Here is a 23321-nt window from a genome sequence, read left to right as displayed (position 1 = left end):
TCTCGGCCAACTTTAATCCATGCTAAGCGGGCGCTTGGAGGACTCGCTGGCGAAGACGTATAGTCTCGTTACTCAGTTTGTTTGATTAGGCCATCAAGCATCTTCCTTCTAGTGAAGGTCAAATTGAGAAATTAGATGTAGAACGTCGCTTCAAGGGCGTCTTCCGGCGTCAGAAGATTTATCGTTATTGCCTGTCCTTTTGGAACAGAATTACACAGAAACTAACAGTAATGATGGATTGTAATTTCTTGGAAGTGAACTTTGCGGTCTTATCGGAACTTGTTTTTCCACCCGTTTGAGGACCATCAACTAATCTCGAGCACATGAAAAAATGCAGAAACTAATGTTCAAATCCTAAAAAAATCGAAAGACCATCATAAATATTTCTCAACGAGAGATTTTTTTTTTGATTTTTGAGGTTGTCTTTAGTCTGATAACCAACTGATATGAATAAAGATATGCGATATTAGCGTTTTCCGGTATACAAGTAGAATATTTAGGATTAGTTTAGAATTAGAAGCACTGTTCCAAATTAGTATTCTTTCTGTCCAGATATAGCTCCCTGATCCTTATATCCAAATATGATATTTCAAATCAATATGATATTTATTACACCGTTTAAGGTACGAAAGCCACTATCCAGGTCCCGCGACTCGCAGCGCCACAGCGCTCGGGACAACTCAGGTGGCGCTGAGAATCGCGCGCGAACTTGCTGGCGCACGCGAGCAGCAAGGACGCGCCCGTCGATAGGGACCGCGACGGACTGGTAATTGACCAACCGAGAAAAGTCTCTAGGAGTAAATCCGTAAAACTGAACTCCACCAGTTTTGATAGGAGCAATACTTTGTAAACTTTTTTTATTTTTTATACACTTGTATTTATTTTCACCCAGAGAATCTCACCCGCCCGTTCTTCTACCAAAATGAGCGAAAAACTGAAAGCCCGGTAAGAAATTCCTGAAGAGAATAAGATGAAATCATGGAAGAGAATCTGAAAAGAGAGAAAATCGAAAGTGGGATTTTTATTTATTGATTTGGAGAAGGCAAAAATGGCAGAGTACTCATGATTCGGCAGCAATCGCAGCATTTTTCGTGAGGAAGGCGCTTGCATTTTGAAGCACTAAAAATAAGAAACGAAGTTTTTTTATTATTTATTTCAAAGACAAAAGGCCTATTTAATTTTTATTCGAATTTCTGAATTAATCGCATTTTCTTATCTTAATTGAACAACTATTTTGGTATTCAACTGCGCTCTTCCCTGACACATGTTCTAAAGCACAATCTCGTTAAATTATTTTTTCTGTTTACGGACACGCACGAGTCTTGCGCCCTTCCGCCTTCCGAGAGTTTTGTACCAGCTTTTGTGATTTTCCCTTACGTAGATTACTTATTGCCCGTGTTCGTTTTAACATAAATTACGTACAAAAAAGTACGTGTAGGATTCTAATGAAGTTGGCGCGAAAGGTGAGCCCTTTCCAGATTAGCATTTTTATAAATGTAAATTGAGTTTGGAAACGCTCTCACCTTAGTTGCGTTAGCATCAATTCCACCAGTTGAAGTAGCTTGTTCACTGAGTCTTGCTGAGTCTGAATTTCAATTTTCATTGTATTTTAGAACTTTGTTTTTTTGAACTTTGTTTTCAATAACGTCTACTTTGCTAGTCTTTCTCTAATTCCCTAGCTAGCTGTTCATTATTTTTCGATCATCATATAACCGGAAAGTTTAACTCCCCTTCTCCCGTTTTGACCACGAACCTGTAATTTTCTGATTTCCTCTAGTAGAACTCCTCTGCTTCCCATTTCTAAATTTGCGGACGCCTTGTGGAAGCATTTGAGGTTTAGATGATTGTATGCTTGCTTACCTGTAGTTCTGTGTCATGGATTTTTTCTCACGTGATAAGTACCTAAGCCCTTACCGAAAATCCTATTGTAAGTGAATTCTATTTCCGTCTCTGTCAGTAGTCTGCAGTCGCAACAAAGTTTCAAATTCATTTATAAAAAACGTGCAAGCTAGGAGCTACTGACCTCCTTAACAATAAGATCACCCTCTCTCAGAACTTATCCCCTTTTTCTAAAAATGCCCTTTCTTATTTCCTTAGCGCGGTTAATAGATATTGAATAACAAGAGTCTTGAAAACCGACGAGCGGAAGAAATCTTCAAGGGGCGGAATATGCTGAAAATATTCGAGAACGTGGTTATACCATTTGTATACCGAATAACTCCTTACTCTGACCATCCGGCCATGCATAAATATACACTCTCACTTTTCCCCAACTAAGGTCAGGGATTATCCAATTCTACTTGCTAGACAAAATATACATTATTCATTGCAAAATTCTAGCGCCCTTCTTATCCAAATTATATAAAAGAAAAAAATATCTTGAAACCCTTATTTTTTCATCTCAATAAGAAGATCAGCAGTTTGTTTAGCAAATTGTCTATTGAAATTCTTTAGACGCATAAACTGGCGACATGTGATTTTTCGTCAATCTGGGAAGCTCGCTCGAAGCATTTAGAGATGAAAAACTAATTTGGGCGGTCCAGAGCATTTTTATACAGCGGCGAATTCGAGTGCCGCCACCAGCTCATCGAAAAAGACAAAAAATCTAATTCTGCTGCTTGAGAGCTCAAGCGTGCGCATGGGTACTTGGCTGACAGAATAGGCAACGTGGGTATAAAGAAAGTTTTGAATTGAATAACGAGTTTTCGAACAAAAATCGCCTAGTCAAGTTTTCTGTTTTGAAGAGATGTTATAGTCCGACCTCAAACCCTTGTTTCGCCCTCAACCTCGTCCAAGACTAAGCGCAAATAGACACTCTAAATATTTTTCACTAAGTCCGTCTTTTTGCGTATCTTTGCAACTCATGAAAATCTCCAAATCCATTTCCTAATTGGCCGCTCCGGAGAGTTTGAATTGTGCTAGCGATTTCGTCTTTGAGCTTTTTAAGGTTATTCGATTTTTTTACTTGATTTGATCGTTTTGTTTTCCTTTTAGTCGGGGTTCCAAGAAATAGGGAGCCACTCCATTGATATTATATCATCATCGAGATTATCCCCGTTTCTAAAATTTCAAACAAATGTCAGCTTGTGTGTTTTTCCGCAGAGTCATGATAGATCTTCCGCAGATCGCCGCTCCTACTGCATTTATTTCTTTTTTAAAACGAAAGTTTTAAACCTTGATCTTGAGAAAAAAAACCCAAGCGAGATAAAAAAAAGCGCAGATACCAAAAAGCTCACGCAGGGATGAGGCCTCTAAGAGAACCTAAGCCAGCCGGAGCCACACGTTTGGTATAACCTTAATCCGCGGTTTTCTCGGAGATTTGGAAGTATCCGATAGGTCTGTCTGTGTGTCGGCGACATCACGTGGTACACACTATCAATTCTTCCGCACATAAGATATGATGTTTTTATATATGATAATTATCGAATAACCCGATCACAAGCAGCACTGGCTGAGACAGAGACTCGGCTGGCTCATAATCTCTTTTTTCCCAATTTCAAATTTTGAAGGGGAAAATGGCGAAAACGTGACTTGAAAGAAGCTTCGAATGCAAATATTTAGTTAAACACTCATTCAACGCGTTCGTTCCATTCTTTAAAAATTACCCTTTCGCGCGAAGAATTCTTTGCGAGTTGTTTCGATTTCGCATTGATTGATTTTAATTTTGACAGTCGAACAGTTTGAAATTGTCTTTTTCAAAGAGCTCTAAAAACGTTCCCAAAGTCACAAGTGTACATAAGCCGTTAAACCTCTCTCCTGAATACGGATCTGCACAAGTTCGACCACTCGAGGCCGAGCTCATGACTTTTCGCGGTAGAGATTTTCGCGAATGAAATTCGAAAATCCCGAAATCCGCGTCATGGAAATTATGCTGCGCTCGGGGTGTCAATCTCGCGGAATAGTCATTAACAGGGCATAATTATCAGGTCATCCTTCCCGTTCCAAAGCCGTCTTCCAAGACCGTAATTGCTCTCTTTTCTATGTTCGGACATAGGTTCGTTTTTCTTCCATGGGAAAGATGGGTTAATTAGCGATTTCTTCGAGAAATAGTTGTTTATATTAAAATACTAAACAAAAATTCGTATTTATTAACGAAAAACTAATAATTATTAACGCCATGAAAAAAACCTCTAAGGTAGCGGTTTTAGGGTAAACAGCAGTCACTTCTCGAGTACGCTCTGAACAATTATTGGTCTTGTCTTGTTGATGGTATAAACTAAGGGCTCGGTTAAGAAGGATGAGTTGTCGAACAAGACCAATTATTTTTGAGTTAATAGTTTGATGATTTTTTCATGGGAAATAAAAAAAAAGCTCTGTTCTAAAAACTTATTCGAATATATAAGTCTTCCGTCGTTAAAACTCAATTTGGATTTAGAAGCAGTGTTTAGGAACATGTGCGTACTTCCGTGCATAATTTGTTGCGCCATTAGGAAGCAGTTTCGGCGACACGTTAATCATGCTAAAATATTCGCTAATAGGCGGGTTCGCGCTTTGGAGAGCTGGAAGTGGTTTTTCGTATTGTTGAACTTTCTCCTGGATTAGAGGGCTGTATTTTTCTCACTTGACCGGTTGTCGGAAATTCTAGCACCGGTGATGTGGTGAAGGAAAAAAATCATCACGGACGCTATTTATCCAAGAAAAAAACGTCCTTAATTTCCACCAAGAAATTGAGACGACAAGCTTAACTGGTTAAAGTCCTCGTCGATGCGTTTCTGCGAAGTTTTTACGATATCTTCTCGTAAAAACTCGTGAAGCAGAGCGTGCATATACAGTCTAAGCTTGTGTTTTTATCTCCTTCCTCAAGAAAAAAGGTTCTCCATTTTGCTTTTTCAGCCAGCGCACAACTCAAACAAGGAGGAAAAACAGCCTTTGTACTTATGCGAAAGATCGTTACCGATGTTTACATCTTTCCGGCAATTTTAAAATCACAGCTCACGAGTTTTCTTCTGAGAATTCCTCTACGCTCACTTCTCAGACACTAATTCGATTTCGAGTTCTTGTTGTTTGGCTAAGCGGCGCTTGAATTTTCGTAATCGGACGCGCCAATTTCAGCCATTAACGCAGGTCACCACGCTCTCACAAAGCAACTCATCCAGTACTACCTTTGCAAAGGTTGACTCAGGCCGAGAACCTTCGATAGTAGCAGGTGGCCGTCGATGGCCTTTAAGGTCGTCACGGCCAAATGGTGGGGCAACGCGACCGGTGAAATTTCAAATTTCAAAACGTTGCCATAACGCCGATTTCTTGCATATTATCCACACCAAATGCCATTTACAAGCAGTGCCTGTATTTTAATCACCACATCATTGTCGACGATCTGGCATTTACTCTTAAGATTTTGTCTCGTAGACATTTTCGAAGAGCAAGGTTCACGTTAAGAGCAACCCTCTCAAATCTTCTTTTGATTCAGGAACCCCCTCTCAAGATTTGATGAGGGTAGTAATTTGGTCTTCTGATCCGATTGGATTACGCCATTTTCTGCTATTTGGATCTGCTCCTTGTTCCAAGTAGATTACGCGTAAAGGGCGCATTCACCCTCAATCCGCGGTCGAGCCATTAATTTTCCTTCGCGTTGGTTTGAACTCAACAATCGCCAGGCTCTTGAACATCTAATCTCCAAATTGCCACTCTCGAGCAGCTTCAATTGGCGTTTTCGAGTTTTAACCCACTGGGCGTCCGTCCAGACCAAATCAAGAATCAAAACATGCTACACGTCTTGAGATCGATTCGGCTGAATTTAGCTTGGGCTTCTTGACGCGGCCATGAGTTTGAAAAAACATTGAGATTTCCGTTCAACGTGGCTCTTCGCGGAAGGAAATATAAAAGGAAAAATTAACATGCTCTAAGGACCCGACCCCACTTGGCAGTAATTTTGATAAGTCAGAGAGTTCAAGAGCCGAGCGGCGAAATTAGTGAAGGGCGGAATGGAATCCACGGCATTGAAATAATAATTGAGATGTCTACTTTCTTCAGGAGCGACTTAATTCGCTTAGACAATGATTGAAAGTTGCTCACATAAGACGTAAAATTATTAAGGCGCATTATATTTTATAAAATGTCATTTTAATTTTCGCCCTGAAAATGTGAGCGCTGCCATGTGAAAAGGTCGACCAATTATATGGTATTTGGGAGAAACTATAAAGTCGCACTAAACACATCAGCTAACGTTAACTTCCGCGAAGATTGTACACTTCCATCCAGACAGGCGGAAATAGAATTGAACTTTTTCAACCTTTTCGTTTCATAACTAGTCTAGCATGTTTACCTTAGCTAACAAGTTTGGCAGTTCATCAAGTGGCTCTAACGAACACTTCCATTTTCCTAAAAAAGGTTTACGTGTTTGGGAGAGTAAAGCTGCCCAGACAAAGCCGATTTTGTGGCAAGGCTCGTTCCCCAGACCGGAATAGAAACAAGAAAAGTTTGCGCATAAGCGAGCTTTCTATTTTCTCCCTCTTATAAACAGTAATCGAGGGTTAACCTTGTTTTAAAACCTGATTCCAGCGTAAGGGATGCGTCTCTGCGGCCGCATAATCGTCAGTTTGGTTTACTGATAAGCCGCGGAACCCTGCGGAAGATCCAAGAGTGTATTAAAAATTTTCGACGAGGTGATAAGGCTGAATCGAGGTGGAGACCCCCGCCTTATCCTTGTATTGCTCAACGCAGATTCGTACTTGCCGCCTTATCAGCTAAACTCTACATGCCACAGTATTCTGTTCGGACCTCTGTTCAAATTATGAAAGGAAGAAATCAAAATTTCGAGCCCACGATTCAGAATTTTATCAGAACTAGGAGCTGGATTTGATTCACTCATCGTGTCCAGAATATTCAAATGACGGTTTCACGCTCGCTTGTTTTTACATAATTACGCTTTAAATCACTTCCAAGAGGGCAAAGGCTTCTGAACGGTCACTCTATTTTTCTCTTTCATAAACTTGCTTCTGAATTGCAAAAATATTTGCTTGATTGAATAATGTATAAGAAAAGTGAGCACGGAATGCAGAGCATAGAATTGCGCGCAGAAATTTGATTTACCGGCGGCATATTTCCGGTAAACGGGATAAGGCCCACGAGCATTTTGCAAATTAAAAAATCGCCGCGGCGAATGTTTTAGAAGTTTCGCTTTCTCGATTTTCTACCTTTTCAATTCCATTTTGACCATTTTTCAAAATCAAATGATAACATTTTCATTCAGAATCACAAAATGGTCGAGCAGAACACTCTCTCTCGTCGGCCTGGCTACAGTCGGTTACTTAGGCGTCAGCGCAGTAGTTGGACGTGGCAGCAATCTCGTGGAAGATGACGAAGCTACTTTCGCCAAGAGATCTTCCGCATTTCAAGTCGATCCATTGGATATGTAAGTACTATATTTCTTTTATCAGTACTATATTTCTTTTTCAGGCCATATGAAATCAAATTCGAGCCATCTTATTTGATCGAAAACTCGAACAAAATGGAAAAGATGTTTTTCCACCAGCAGAAAGAAGACAAGGAGTACATCAAGTACCAATATCCAGAAGATCGATTTGCCCCAATCGAGGAGCTCGGCGTTGTCTGTAAGTTTTTGTTACTCATTTAACAAGTAGCGAGTAGCCTGTTACGTGGTAATATGGCTCGGGTTCATTTTTCGAGTGAGTCTCAATGACGTTGTAATGGAATGTTTCAGACCTGAACGGTATCAAATTCTACCACCAGGGAGAGTCGATGCTCCCCGAATCCGACGAAGAGAAAGCTCTCAAGCTCACTCGATCCTCCGAAGATCGAGGCGAGTTCTGCATGGACTGGAAGTTAGCTAAAGGAATGAATCACAAATAAAATGATTTCCAACAAAAAAATACCATGTTTGGGGAAAATAGAATGCGCCTGCTTAATTAGCCGATACAAATATGAGGACGTGGTGGTTTATTTCCAAGCAAGCGTTACGAGTCGGTTGATTTCCTCTAAAGCGCATTTGTATAAAGAGAAACGCCCTTCTTTAGCAGAAATGAAAAAGAAACCGGAAACGAGAGTTTGTTTTAGGAATAATTCACTTTAAGTCGGCTTCAACTTTAACCCTTTGCGCGAAGAGTTGAAGTTTGATTTGGAAATTTTCTTATCTATTTAGTATTAAATACTCGTTGATTTTGATGATAAGAAGTTTTGGCTAGAAACGAATTTATTATATGTTATCTCGAATTTTGGATAAATAAAGTTTATCATTTTAGAAAGGTGCTGTTTATGGTTCAAATGAAAAATCTCAAGAATCCGGAGCTACGCTCAGAATCTGGATCTAAAGATGATTCAATAGCGCAGAGCTCATCAGATTTGAAGCCTGCCAGCCTTGAAAAGCCGGGGCGAGGTTGTGTTTAGAGCTACGCTCGAATCATTTAGCCACGGTACCCGGATTTTTCTATCGTGTTAATGAGCAAGTATTGTGATCTTTGAACAGAACACCGAGCTGCACAGAAAAAGATTCGAGATGCGGAGCGAAAGGCCAAGAACGATGCATGCCTTCAAGATCCAAAGTGCGTGGCTCGCCGGGCAAGAAAGACGAGCACCACCACCACCACTACTACTTCTACCACTACCACAACAACAACTACTAGTACCACCACTAGCACTACTTCTACTAGCACTTCTACCACTACTAGCACTAGTTCCGGATTTTTGGGCACTTTCGATCTCTCCAGCCTCTTTGAGCGTAAACTTGAATTCCCCAATCTAGCTCCGAAGCTCCCCAAACTGAAGCTCAAAAGCAGGAAAGCACCACTCCCGCCCCTAGATCTCGAACCGCCGGTGGTGGTGGAGGAAACGGTGGAAGCAGGCAATCCACCGAGGCTGCTGATACTGCGTCGGCGGAGGACGAAGGTAATGATTATAACCAACAGTTGTTTTTCTCCGCCGACGACTCCCGCTTCTCCTTCGATGGACGAAACGCTGGCTTCGACAGCTCCCAGTGGAACAACGATGTCGATGATGACGCCGCTGATCAAGCTTCGTGGTTGAAACTGAAACTTGAATTTTGTCCCTTTTTTGTTATTTGAGAGTTAGGGAAGATTAGAAAGAGTGGCTTTCTAAATACGCGAGTTTTCGGCAAACGTGATACTTTCTGCGCTTAAAATTATTTAAAGCGATCCGCTAGTTTTCTTTTCAAAACATTTTTTCAATGGCAAAATAGGCAAAAAAACTCTGAGTATTACCATTATTATTTATTGTCTTCAACCCGCGACAAGACTCTGAGGACGCTGACGACGACTTCACAGCTGCGCTTGAAACCACTCCGGTATGTCCAACATCCTAATTTATCAAGCTCGAAGCAGAAAAACAAAGCTTAAATGTTATCTCATTTGGACCGCGCCTTCCCCAGCGCCTTCTGTTCGGTTTTATCTTGTCTTGATGTCCATTTCATAAGCTAGATGTTCTTGTTCAAATCGGGTTTTGTTGAACATAGCAAATATCATATTATATCATTAGAACAATGATAAGTATCTATTCCCTTCTTTTGCGTAAGCGGAAGCCCGGTTCGAAATTTAGAAGACAAGGTCTATTGTCACCAGGTTCTTTTCTAATCGTGGAGAGTATCAACTAAGGTGAGCTCAAGTTGAGCTCCCGAATTATCCAGATACGCGTCCAGCGACTCACTTGCCAGTGCGCTTGGTAATTCGCGACGCTAGTACAGAAACAAAGCTCGTTATTACTCTCCTTGGAATGGTTATTGAAAAGTTCTTCAAATGTTTTGCTGCAAAACTTTTTAATTGTACTATTTATCCCTAATTATTATGACAATATTTGGGTGATAACAAACGTGGTTTGCTAGACTTATCGCTCATAATTGGATGATAATTTGATTTTCGCGTATGATAAGACGTAGAAAAAAAGACATGAGTTAGGGATGCAAACTACTGTAGATACGCTAGGAATTAATGCTTCATTCCATCGAAATCCCCTGGATTATTTTCTCCCTAATCCTGGAATTTAGAATACACCTGCGTATTCCCCCGCTGCTGCTGAAATTCAAGCCCAAAAGAAGGTGCGAATCGGATGCTGCAACGGCATGCCCTACACGAACAATAAGCGATGCTGCTGCCGACGAGCTGCCTTCGACAAAGACACCAAATTCTGCTGTGCTATCAACGTAAGATCATCCCGTTTTTTGTTTTGACTCAGTTTAAACAATCGCGGTGGGAGCCAAACAATGATGATCCAATTTTGGAGTGAGTTGGACGTTCACTAAATCTATTTTTGAAAATCAGATCAATTTCTTTTTTTTTCAACTAACGAATTGTTAGATACAAGTGTTGGTTGGTTAAATATAATTATCTATTAGAAAGTAAAACAGAAACTGGGACTGATTCTGCCCAAAACAATTTTATCGGGTAGACACTCCACCTTGAATTCGCCGGACTGGGGATGTTTTGGGTCACACTTTTGGGTCAACCGCCGAGATTTAATCTTTTCATTTTTTTTTTGCTAATCCGAATGTTATTCCAACGGCTTTTTACTCGTTGATTTTTGCTAAGAGTTTATTTTTAGGGTTGCGAGAACTTCCGAATCTTCGAGCGAACTGAGAATAACTACAGCGCTTGCCAGTCTCTCCAGGGCTTAGTTGTCCAAGAATACGGCTACACTGGCCAGTGGGCTCATCTTGGAGAGCCAGACTTCACCAAGACTCAGCGACCTGAGCCCAGCGAGATCCGACACCCTTACCGAGCTCGATACCCATACGGCAAGCCAGAAGACCAAACCAGCGACGCTGCCCCACCAAGCCGGCCAACTAGACCAACCCGACCCGTCCGTGGCTAATTTTTACACTCTCCGAGAAGATGGCTCCCTGAAAACCGAGAGTCGCTTTTTTAAATTATCCCCTGTTTACATTTCCTAGCTGGCGAGAAAGATGAAAACTTCCTCCCGGCTAAACCCCCTCGATACTTTATGTTGATAACTGATTACTATTCAGTTGGTATTCAGTTGCTGCTTGTACATTTGTCAAAGCTCTGTAACTATTATGTCCACGTGACCCAACGAACTGTATATATTATTATATTTGAATTTGAAAATTTTGTTTTGAATTTGTCCCGTCACAATTTGACTATTCTGCCAAAAACCAGTAAGGCGCTTTACGCCTGTTTGTTTATGCAAATACAATGTAACAACCTAAACAATATGAAAATCAGATTTCTTGTTTTCTATTATTGTGAGTTTACGGAAACGCGGAAACGCTCTAAAGGAAGTTGGAAATTATTCACGGCGAAATAACGATACGTGAACGCAAAGCATCTTGCACGGATTTAAAAACAACCACGTGCAGATGTTATGAAGCCTTTTTTTTCTTGTAAGATTGAGTGAAGATTTCTAAAATAAGATTTATGCTTATGCCCTTTGTAGAACTATCCTAGTGAAATAAAGAAGCTTGCAAACCCAACGATTAGGCTGTGAAGTTACGGTAAGTATGATAAGGGAGTTTTGATAAGGCGCAAGACGCTTTTAGAGAAAAAATTATCAACCCATCAAAGTTCCAAGACGGCTAATTTGCGGTACAATCTGCTCTCATTTTCCGCTCAAAAGGACTCTTTCACGACTAAGTTAGAAAACATTTTGTATTTCTGTGAAAGCGGATGTGAAGATAAAATGCGTTTTGAACTTTGCGTATCTTGGCAAGTGAACATAGTTTTTCCTTCAAAACGAAGCTGCTGGTTTTCGTTATCTTTTCTTTAACGGTTTGAGCAAAGAGCTAAAAAGCTTGTTACATTATATCCGGGATCGTACGAATTTTGGAAAAGACAGACTTTTAGGAAAGCATTTCTGATAAGGATTTTAATATTGAAAAAGAGCGTGTGTTATCTTCTTTGCAGCATCGTCAAATTCGGGCTATCGGATGGAGCTCGACCACTGGAGTCAACACGAAGATCCGTCCAGTGTGTGTCTGCGGCGCCTCAAAGAACCGCGCCCCTGAGTTATTATTTGCGGCATGCAAGTTCTTCCGACACTCGGAAAGCGCTTTACTTCTGGGAACATTTTATATTTCTTGGCAAAATATTATTTTCAATCAAAATTAAGGAGTATTAATATTCTCACAACATGTATTGATAATAAAACTCGAATTCAAGGGTAAGGATCTTTACATGAAAAGATCCTTCAATCGAATTCCGGGCTACAACTGACAGTTGATTCGAGGGATGAAATTTTCAGCGGCCAGTTTTAATTCAGTGAATGAAGAATCCCACGTCAGGAGCTAATGACTTGATCGCTGGGAACCCCTGAGTTCGATTTTTAAGCGATTACAAAAAGCTCGTACTCGCCAGAGTTTGCAAGTTGACCGCAAAACTGAGTACCCGGTTCAGCCAAAATTCGAAAACGATTATTTTGTCTTTCCTGGGTCCCGTTAATTCGCGGAAAAAATGGATGGGAAACGAACTCTTATCAAATTTATGAGCGAGGGGTTGAAAATTATAAATTGTTTGGGATCAAAGCCTGAGAAGATTTTAATGATCCTGTTGAATTTAGATAGCGAAAGTTTTCGAGATACGAGGCGAAGAAACGTTACGAAATCATTCTGTGGTTTGATAGTAATTCTTTTTGCTTGAGATACAATTTCTGAAAGGTGAAGTGGGCGAATGAACTTGTTTGATTCTTTTGGATTTACGAAAGTTAACAATTACAAAAGAAAGAGACAGTATCTCTTTCTAATTTTAGCGCAGATAATCTTCTCGGAATCCGAGCATCTATCCTCTGATTTGGTGGATTTTTCCGGATTGTCAAAATTTAGTCGCTTTGGCGACAAGAGCACGTTTCCGGCGATGGAGGGACAGCAAACACGGACAACGATGTTCGGACAAAGTGGATCTGCACTTTTGTGACAAGCCCTCGCGGACTTAGAGCACTCTCCCCTCTTTTTCGAGCTGGACAGGTGTTTATGCGTACGTTCAAACTTTACCAGCAGCGAACTAAACGTGCAGTTAGTGTTTTACATAACACTGACAACGTACACGCTCGCGAAAACATACAGTGTTTATTAAAAACGGGAAAAAAAAGTTTAAACTTTGATCGATACCTTTAGTTCCTAATAGAAAAAAAAATTCAACAATTTTAATGAAATAAAATACTTCTTTCAATTTGTCGATCCTTCCTTAAAAAGTACCAGATTGCTGGATGCAGTTGACAATGATTCGCCGAAAAGGATACGAACACGTGTAGGAGGACGTATGGAACGCATGTATGCATGAACTTTTCCGGATGTCAGAGAGTAAGCGCCAGGAATAAAGTCAGATGCGCAGACTGAGCAGACTCTGTGGGCGCATTTAGAAGCGATGCGTTACCTTCTCGTGTTTTGTATTCAGCAGCCGATCAGATGAGAAAGGAAGTTTCAGATTTGAAATCTAGCTTAAATGAGTTATTCCATACACACGGGTTTCTGCAACTGACTGATCATGTTTCAGTTTTGACTCGGTCCTGTAAGAATTCATGAGCTTGTTTGGATGGCAATCTGCAAGAACGTAATGAACGGGTGTGGGTTGATCCTGATCATGGACGTGGCTAATGCACTGCGAAATGTATGCGTGCATATTTGGCAAAGCTGAGAGAATTCGCTTTCTCAGGAAAATTATTTTTTAATTAAGCATTTCTCTGAAGCTCAATCAACAAGTTATCTGCGCAAATAATTTCCGGTTTCTTCAAATGTCGTCTTGTCCCACCGGAGAGAAATTGGCCCAGCCGGAAATCGGATTGTTTCTAGCATTTCTTATGCCCCAGCTTTGTAAAATATGACCTAAGAGGTCCAACTTCATTTTGATCTTGTCAAATTTGAGGGCTTTTATTATTATTAAATATCTTTGTAATTGCGCCTTAATGCTGGGTGAGAAATATAAAAATGAAATAAAATACGAGCGACATTACGGTATCTGCCGGCTTCGAAATTCATCTCGATTTTAAATTCTTATTCTATCGGATGAATATTTTAACCGACAAAATTTCATTAAAATTTGCAGCTCAAGAACCCCGATCGACACTGCCGGCGGCAAAGTTCCGTGAAACTTTTCGTTCTCATCGTAATCTTCTAGCTGTATCTCTGCATAAGATTAAGAGAATGACATCTCAAGAAGATATAAAAGGTATAATCACTCACGAAACAATAAATTGCAATAGCTGGAGTATATTTATTGAGCCATCGCTAGACGTATTTACCTTCAAAACATACTTTTCAGGTTGGCTAAGGAATCACAAGATCATCATATCTTTAGTATTTCTCATTATTATCAGGCATTGAGTTCAACTATCATCATTTCTGAAGTTGAAACTTAGTTTTTTTAACTCAAAAAAGTCTTATTGGGCGAGCAAGTCGAGAACCTCCATCAGAAACAACTGAAAACAGAAAATCCGCCCTCTATCATGAATTCAAAGGAATTCCACTGACAGCCGATCTCGATTTATGGAAGAACGAGTGTCAGCCTCAAGATGGAATCATCTTCCTCAAAAAACACAAAACAGCTTCGACGACATTTAAAGACATTGTCGACAAATGGCTCCATATCATCGGTGCATTCAGCAAAATGGAAAAACCGCAAATGGGAGTTCAAGGAGGTTGTTTTCCGGCAAAATTCAACGAGCTCTGCTGGGGAAATAGCAAAAGAAACGATCCAGTTTTAGGAAAGGGCTGCGAAAGATTGTCGTTGTTGCGATTTGGAATTAAGGGATTAAGGATATCCGTGGGTTTCAAAAATAGATAAAGCTTTCTAATGCAGCGTTCTAGCCTTTTAATAGCAATGGAGTATCACTTCCGCTGGAACATGGATTATTTGCCGCCGATTCTTGACCCTAATAGAGCGAAAGTCAAAACTTTCACAACTGTTCGTGAGCCGCTGGCAACTTTTCGATCGACCTACAACTATTTTTACAAAAACTCGAACAATTGTGAATGGGCTTGTTGGGGCTTCCCCTACAACCTGCTCTTCTCCAAAGTCAACAAGTACGCTAATGGAAAGCCGAACCAAACAATTGAAGAGTTCCTCGACATTCTCCCAAATACGTACGATGCATCGATACCTTTCGCTTACCGAGTAAGGGACACGGTTGGATAGCGAAGATTGAGTTTCCTAGGTCAAATCGCCGATTTGAAATCGGCCTTTCCGTAACTAAGTCGGGTTAATTTTTTAGTGTCATTGTGGATTTTTGAGATTGCGGTCCACGTAAGTCGCACTCTAATTCGCTTCCCGCGAGCTCTTTTTATTTCCCTATCCATCAACAGTAACCCCCAGTCATTCGAGCTCGGGATGGATTTCGACAGAATAAACGATATGGAATACGTGAAGGAGAGTTTGGCGAGACTCGACAAGCAATTCGACCTGGTCTTGATTACCGAACATTTTTGGGAAGGAATTGTTCTGATGAAACATATGCTCTGCGCTGAATACGAGCATTTGTACCAAGAAAGCACTAATGTACGAAAATACGAAATTGAACCACTAAATGCTGAAAGACAAGCTACTTTTGAAGAGTTTCACAAAACAGACACTCTGATGTACGATTATTTCAATGCTTCTTTGCACAGAAAAATTGAAGCATTTGGACATGAGGTAAATACATTTGTGTCTTTATCTAGTCAGCCAAGTAATTGAAATTTTAGAAAATGAAAGAAGAAATCCAAAAGGCAAAGGACACTTTTACTAGCTGTGCGGAAGGCATTATCGACTGTTCGGCAAAGAACTTGCTTTTGAAAAGAAAACCGGCGGAAACAGAAATCGTCGAATATCCAAAGATGAAGCTCAGTGAATTCTTGGACATAACAGGAACCGATTTGAAATTATAAAAAGAATATTTATTTCTGCATGTCTTAAATTGACAATTTTCGAATCTGTTCAAAAGAACAAGGCCATGGAGCTTGCACAAATCCAGGACATCCATTTACAAACGCCAAAATGCTTTATGAAACTGGAAGCTGGAATTATCTTCATATGTCGGGTGGTCTCTGTGGGGTGAAGCAGCTATTATCGACAGAGTTAGATACGAAAGTTCCTCTAACAGATGAATTCAAGAAAAAATACGAAAAATGATGAAGCTTTTAAACTTATTTTAAAAGTGTATATTCCATAAATGCTGCTAATGCTAACTAATCTAACTTATATACACTCCTAGTTCTTGAGCACTAACTTTTTATATTTTGTACGATTTGCAGTTTTGATCTTTTTTCATTTCATTAAAACTGTGTTACTTTTATTAATGAATAAACAGAAAAAGTGAAATTAAAAGATTTACGTCATCTATTTACAGTAAAACGTCAGTAAAAACGCGTCAGCAAGCGACTAATGGAATCAAATCGGATCGGCTTTTGGGATTCCAAATTTTTTCACGCGAGTTTCGTAAGCCTTCCGCGTCTCATAAACATATGGTTGGTACGTGTTCATCGAGCAGCCACTAATGAACCGTCAAAAGTGACAAATCTCGGCGGGAGACATGCTGATTAATGGATCTCTTATCGTCCCAGTAGACAGGTTAAACACTGACTGGGCACAATAAAGATAAGATAATTTTCTCTTGACATGGCGCTTTCTCCGCGAGAGAATACTAAAGACACGTTGGAATTTGTCGAATTTCGGTGATTCTTAAAAACGTGACTGAAACGCTCAACGAAATTTATACGGCCTAATGCTGCGTAAAATCGAAAAGGCTTACTAGCTAGACAGAAGTTTTCCTATTCCGCTGCTTTCTCGGAAACTTTGCTGTTGGATTTGGCTCATTTGTGCGGCTAAGCCGGCGCTGGGTTTGAGAAAGCTCTGTCGGCTTTGGTGCTGAGCCGGGAGGAAGCTGAGGATTTCCATTTTCGTTGGAACATGGCTTACCGAAGCAGGCCAGAATGCAAACAAGGTGTTATTGATTTATCCATCAAAGGGATGTAAAACCGAAAAGAAAAGAAAGCCATTGCTTTTTCCTCAGAAATCTCAGAATTTTACCAGAATGAATTTATAGACAAGGCAGAATACAAATACCGCCAGCTGGGGGCACCGCTGGTGCTCATGGCCATCCCTTGTGGCCGAAAGATGGTTTCGCAAAAAGGATCATGGTCGCAGTGGGCACGTTTTTCTCTTCCGGACATGCAACAACTAATTTTTCAAAAAAGAAAAGAATTCTAAAAGGGACCTTGTCACCTTTTCAAATTACTAGCTTGTAATTTGCATTGAACTTTCTTCGAATAATTCTTCCGTTACTTTTGGTTATCTCTATAAATAGACTCGCAGTGGCCCGACAAACTGAAGCAGGACAACGAGGAAAAGTGCTAACATTGTTGTGACACTTAATCAAACCTACTAGTATCTCAAAAATGGAACTCAAAGGTGCAATAACAAGGCCTTATATGATGGAGATGTGATTTAAGTAAACACAACTCTTCGATTGAAAGCAGGATTGACCTAATTTGCATATAAAAATGTCCGCTGATTGGCTAGACACAGCTGTCGCAAAATTAGGCGCGCTCAGAATTCGGGTTCGCGCAAAGACCATGTATTCTCGCGAACCTCAGATTCCCCTATCTCCACTTAGAGCTCAACTCCATGGTAGATTCATTCTAAGATTTTGGCAAAATCATTTTGCTGAAAAAGACTGTTTCGTAAACATTTGGTTATGATTCGAATTATTAAAAATAAAGTAAAGCTGTGATAAACTGAAATAACACTATAACATTTGTTATCAGTTACTGTTTGAAATCTGCAGTTTTCAGTTGACGCATTTTCAACACGTATCAATGAAACTTGTGAAGTTTATGGGAGGTTTGGATAGATTGCCCCGTGTAGGGCTTCAGAAAAATCAAATACTCATAAGAGTGTCCCTCTCCACGGAATTCTTTAGTAAAAGGCGAAAGAATTATACGTTTTGAAGAGAGACCAGAGCTGGCCCAGCATGTACATTCAAAAATCCCATATCACAAAATTTGTTTTCGTATTATGGTCCTTCTGAGGAACTCGAGAAAATTGATGCATTTCGCGATATTAAAGATTCTGATCTGCGATTACAACTTTTGCTTGTTATTTTTGACAGTTTCTTCAGGCTGAAGATTTCAGCGGCAAATACAGATGTCCGTCAGAATTTTGATGTCTTGTTTGACCCAGAAAGTCTTCCGAGTACACGAGAAGTGTGTTAAATTAACTCCCTCGTCGGTAATTAATTTCGATAACCCTCTCCCTCGCCAAGCCACTTTGCCATCTTCAACTTTTTATAAACAATCGAGAAAATCTTTCTGAAAATGTCGCTTTTTTCAAGAAGTGAGAGAGATTTGAAGGGCGAAGAAAATCCATTCAAAAGTACGTTGTCTGTAATGAGCTTTATTTTCTGTGTGGATGGACTAAGCTCCAGTTCCAAAATTGATGCTGTTAAATCTTACTTAGAAAGCAATCAAATTTGTGAACTCGTTGATTAGCACGGGCATTGTGATGCTCATAGACAGAAAAAGTATTATGCAAGAGGTGATTTCTCTATCCGAAGGAAGGAGATCTACAGTTGGGTACATTTTTGAAGACAATGAAGTCAAGTCTATTGTTTCCATCTTATTTATCGTGTTACTTTCACTGTATGCAGGTAAAAGACGAAGATAAACCTTCTCTTAAAAATTCAAGCCTTATCGCTGTTGACAGGTCTCATTGGTCTTTTGATTTGTCGTTGGAAGCGATTTACTTCCTTAAACATGGTGCACATCATATCTTGTGGCCTTTTATCGGGAGTGTCAGCCACTTATCTCAGGGAGGTTTCAAATTTTGCGGACGGAAAAATTTTTTCTCAGATTTTTGTTTCATCTGAAAAAGCGTGAAAAATGACGCAGATTGATGGTCGAATGATCGCTCCAGCAAAGATATTTTGGGAGAAAAGTAATTTTGAATGTTCAAAAATGGGTCAACTGGTCACCGTCACTGTGACTCATAGAAAATAGGTACTTTTATTTTCTCTTCGGATTCTTCTTTTTCAGAGCGAGATCTAGTGGGGAGGCCTAAAATGAGCGAGGTTTGATAAGGGATTTGATGAGATAACATCATCTGAAAGAAGTGATGAAAAAGCTCTGAAAATGGGCCGAAAATAGGAACGAGCAGCGACAAAACGACCTCGAAATCAGGCGCTTAAAATAAGGCTCATCCCATTTCCGAAACTGAAAATTTCGGAAAGGAAAGGGCAGCGACTAAACGGGGTCGAAATACGGCACCTCAGAATAAGTTTGGCCCATTTCTCATCATAAACATGATCCTGAATCATATGATCCATGTCGCCTATCCAACAAATGAAAAAATTGGTCACTCCTTGGAGTTATCAAGTGTTAGACCCACCATTCGACTCGTCTCAACGAGCTTAACAAAACTGCGCTATCGGCTTTCACCCTTTTTCAAAAAATCCTTGCGGACCTTTTTATTCTTGCCAATATCAGATTGCAAATTGACTAATTTCATATGAGACCTCCCGCGTCGACGTAAATCTCCATCAAGTTCTTGCCAACTGCCGAGCTCAGACTTTCATTCCATCAAGTGATCTTCTCCGCAGACGTCCAGAAAACACTCCTTCGCTCTCGAAATAGTCGGAAGAGACGATCTAGATCCTTGATAATTAAATTTACGGGGCTTGTTTCAGCCCCGTTCCTTGATTATTAAATTTAAGGGGCTTGACATAGGCGAGGGATTCTGAGTTCATCAATCTCAGTTATGTCCCCAACCCCACCCTCACCCATTTGGTATAAAAATATAGATTATACAAGTTTTTCCTTTATTATGGTTTCAAAAAATTTTAAGGGGAGCGATTACCCGCTGTAAGCCCGCTTAAAGCCCCTTAAATTTAATTATCAAGGATCTAGATCGTCTCTTCCGACTATTTCGAGAGCGAAGGAGTGTTTTCTGGACGTCTGCGGAGAAGATCACTTGATGGAATGAAAGTCTGAGCTCGGCAGTTGGCAAGAACTTGATGGAGATTTACGTCGACGCGGGAGGTCTCATATGAAATTAGTCAATTTGCAATCTGATATTGGCAAGAATAAAAAGGTCCGCAAGGATTTTTTGAAAAAGGGTGAAAGCCGATAGCGCAGTTTTGTTAAGCTCGTTGAGACGAGTCGAATGGTGGGTCTAACACTTGATAACTCCAAGGAGTGACCAATTTTTTCATTTGTTGGATAGGCGACATGGATCATATGATTCAGGATCATGTTTATGATGAGAAATGGGCCAAACTTATTCTGAGGTGCCGTATTTCGACCCCGTTTAGTCGCTGCCCTTTCCTTTCCGAAATTTTCAGTTTCGGAAATGGGATGAGCCTTATTTTAAGCGCCTGATTTCGAGGTCGTTTTGTCGCTGCTCGTTCCTATTTTCGGCCCATTTTCAGAGCTTTTTCATCACTTCTTTCAGATGATGTTATCTCATCAAATCCCTTATCAAACCTCGCTCATTTTAGGCCTCCCACTAGATCTCGCTCTGAAAAAGAAGAATCCGAAGAGAAAATAAAAGTACCTATTTTCTATGAGTCACAGTGACGGTGACCAGTTGACCCATTTTTGAACATTCAAAATTACTTTTCTCCCAAAATATCTTTGCTGGAGCGATCATTCGACCATCAATCTGCGTCATTTTTCACGCTTTTTCAGATGAAACAAAAATCTGAGAAAAAAATTTTCCGTCCGCAAAATTTGAAACCTCCCTCAGCATGACACCGATGCTGATGTTCCTCAATGTCTCCACAAGGGCTCCATTAGCCAGTGCTTCGGTGTTTGTTGGAGCCTTCGTGGTCAATCTCTTTGTTGGCATTTCTACAGGTATTTTGACAGAATAAATACTTGAAAAAGACTTCCTCGACGTTGAACCAACTCATTTTTAAGTAATCGTCGGGGTATTATCAAGAGATGACAAAACAAGAACTGATTCATATATCGAAGCGGAGCTGGCGATCAAGCGCCGGGGAAGTCAAACGAGGTAAGACTGGAAACCTAAAGATAAGAAAGTATGCATGAAAAGATTTCTAGCTTCGCACTTCTCGGAGAAACCACCATTCGTCGTGAAGAGTCCTTCCAAGTGCTCGGGGCGCTCAATTGAACTCATTTGACTTGCCCCTATGGAAGTTTTCTTCAATAAAACATCATGGACAAATTTGTAAATCATTAGTTGTCGATTTGATACAAGTTGTTAACTAATTTACTACGGTCGTTACCAACTTATTATTCGAGAAACTTGTACGAGTGCTACCTCGTACCGAAATCGATCTGTCGGATAAAATATGCATCTAATCAAAACACAGGTGCAAGAGTCTTAATGATGTTGTTTAATAACGAAAGATGCGTGGATAATTTCTGTAGCATAAAATAATTACAAATAGTCGCAAGATGGGGATTCTTGATCCATGTAATTATCGAAAGCGATAATTGCTCCTCTAACAAGGGGCGTCTTGTCTCGCTTCTTCAAATTCTTCTGTCTCTTCGCCCTGTCAGCGGGCCGTTGAGTGCGCCTTTGAAAAATTTCCTTACACGTTCTAAAGTGTCACTCTCTTACTGCTTGTTTGGACATGCATGTGATAAAGTACTCGCTCATGCGTCCGATATTTCCAAGCACCTGTTTCTCCCGCTAATAACTAACGGTTCTTCCTCGCGCTTTCAAATTATATGTTTTCAAAGATGGCCCAAATACTTAATTTTATTTGATGATAGCTTGTTTCCAAAGCTGCACGATTTCCTGTTGAGTTGATTGTTTGACAACCTTCATATTGACGATAAAAGCAGAGTATTCTATTGAACTGCCGTTTCGCTTTTGAAGAGATGAATGTAAGCTGTGGCTTTGCTCAATGCGAAAACATCTGCTAAAGGAGAAACAGTGGGTAGTTGAAAATTCTCGCAGTATTTTTGGATCAAACAAATGTAAATTAACCGACGTTTGTTTTAAGCTCATTTTTGATGTTAAATTCCGGTCGTCTTCAGAGCCAGACACGCTTCAAAGCAGAAGATAAAATAAAATAACGAAATTCATTTTCTATATTCAGACGATTTGCTTTGATTAAAACCTTGTCAAAATATACTTCACCAGAATCAATTTGAATTAAAAGGCGTTTATTTTTATCGAAAGCATACAAACATAACCTCAAGAAGTAAAAGTCAAGTTGAATTCGTCGAGACTTTGAACCAAGTTTATCGAAGTTTATAAATCAGCCAAACATAAAATCTATCCGAGATCGCATTACAAACACACGTCTTCACGGGACTAAACCTTACAACTGACATGTGCCTTGCAAAAACAAACAATTGGATATTTTTGTTTTCATTTATTGGTAGCTCGATCAACAAAGAGAGCAGGCGAAGAGAGGGGTTATCATTCGAGCCTATGATTCGAGCCATCCAAGATCTATAGAATCTGAGCTAGTGGTTAGGGTTAGGGACTAGGAACTCTTAAGGGGGTCCGGGGCAAAGCCCCTGGTTTAGGCCCCTCCTGGGGGTCCCGGGGGCCTAGCCCCTGGGTTAGGTTAAGGGTTAGGGGCAGCTCGAATGATAACCCCCTACTACCAGAGCAGGACGACTTCAAGTATTCAGATGAGAATTCCATTCTCGTCGTGTTTCTTCGTCCCCAATTCTTGAAGAGTCTCGCTCAAAATTTCTTGGGCTAAAAAGAAGTAAGAAAAGACTCTCAATCAAGAAGTTTACTCACGGGTCGCTTTTTCGTTGTTTTTTCCTTTTGCACTGGCTTTTTCAAGCAGGGTGCTCATTTTCACGTAGCTGGCCCTGTAACTTTCCATCGCTTTCTGGCATGAGAATTTAATTCTAGCTACAACAAAGTCTCCATTTTCAAATAAAAGTGTAGAAGAAAACGCGCCTGAAACTGCTTGGTTGATGTTTTCAAGGACCAGCTCCTTCTTCCCTTTCTGCTCCTTTTTGCTTAATTAATAATAAAAAATAATGAACGATAAAGTTTCAATAATTACCTTCATTTCGCGAAAAGGCTGAAGCAGACTTCGATGCGGCGCGTTGATCCTGTTTTGCGGCAGTCTTCTGAGGCTGCTCAGATTCAGAATCCAAAAACTTCTGAAATTTTGCCATCATCTGCAAGATTTGTCGCTTCATATCATCTCTATCAGTAGTGTCGTCGGTTTTTTCCGGCTCTTTGGTGCTTTTGACCGAAGTACCAACGGATTTTCGAAAAGGCGTCTGTCGTCTTTTGCGACCCATAACGACTTTTAAGGGACACGGGCGAGCAGCGCGGAGCCGAACTTCACGCGCTCGTCATGAGCGCTCAAAATGAGATTTTTCGAAATTTCTTTTGCTAATATCATCTACAACTCTTCAGCTTTCTATTCCGGCTCTCAGTTTGTTTCTATCATTACTGACTGACGAGCTAGCGAGAAAAAGAGACGCGCAA

General features: G+C 40.3%; 2 protein-coding genes, 2 long non-coding RNA genes and 1 other non-coding gene across 5 annotated transcripts; 3 read left to right on the top strand and 2 right to left on the bottom strand.

The window, feature by feature from the left end:
• Window positions 1-781: 781 nt before the first annotated feature.
• Window positions 782-10732, top strand: LOC145697445 (uncharacterized). Its single transcript, XM_081774652.1, has 8 exons — window positions 782-945; window positions 7193-7354; window positions 7399-7553; window positions 7664-7795; window positions 8426-8970; window positions 9210-9259; window positions 9956-10111; window positions 10510-10732. The coding sequence occupies exons 1-8, from the start codon at window positions 923-925 to the stop codon at window positions 10580-10582; spliced, it is 1296 nt and encodes a 431-aa protein (XP_081630778.1). The 5' UTR covers window positions 782-922; the 3' UTR covers window positions 10583-10732.
• LOC145699704 (uncharacterized) lies at window positions 1018-1858 on the bottom strand. Its single transcript, XR_014134067.1, has 3 exons — window positions 1754-1858; window positions 1524-1585; window positions 1018-1119 (listed from the first exon to the last, which is right to left on the bottom strand). It is a non-coding gene; the product is annotated as an uncharacterized LOC145699704 (long non-coding RNA).
• Window positions 10733-15174: 4442 nt separating the features above from the next.
• LOC145698239 (galactosylceramide sulfotransferase-like) lies at window positions 15175-15778 on the top strand. The gene is made up of 2 exons (XM_081775440.1): window positions 15175-15545; window positions 15596-15778. Exons 1-2 carry the CDS (start codon window positions 15243-15245, stop codon window positions 15776-15778), a joined length of 486 nt encoding a protein of 161 aa, XP_081631566.1. The 5' UTR covers window positions 15175-15242.
• A 1965-nt stretch (window positions 15779-17743) lies between these two features.
• On the bottom strand, window positions 17744-17855 carry LOC145700874 (U5 spliceosomal RNA). The gene has a single exon (XR_014134243.1). It is a non-coding gene; the product is annotated as a U5 spliceosomal RNA (small nuclear RNA).
• Window positions 17856-20605: 2750 nt separating this feature from the next.
• LOC145700129 (uncharacterized) lies at window positions 20606-21048 on the top strand. The gene is made up of 3 exons (XR_014134158.1): window positions 20606-20740; window positions 20804-20897; window positions 20948-21048. It is a non-coding gene; the product is annotated as an uncharacterized LOC145700129 (long non-coding RNA).
• Window positions 21049-23321: the final 2273 nt, after the last annotated feature.

This window comes from Oikopleura dioica, chromosome 2, assembly GCF_907165135.1.
Source record: "Oikopleura dioica chromosome 2, OKI2018_I68_1.0, whole genome shotgun sequence".
Lineage (NCBI taxonomy): Eukaryota > Metazoa > Chordata > Appendicularia > Copelata > Oikopleuridae > Oikopleura > Oikopleura dioica.
Note: the sequence above shows the minus strand (reverse complement) of the source record. Positions and strands in the feature narration are given on the sequence as shown.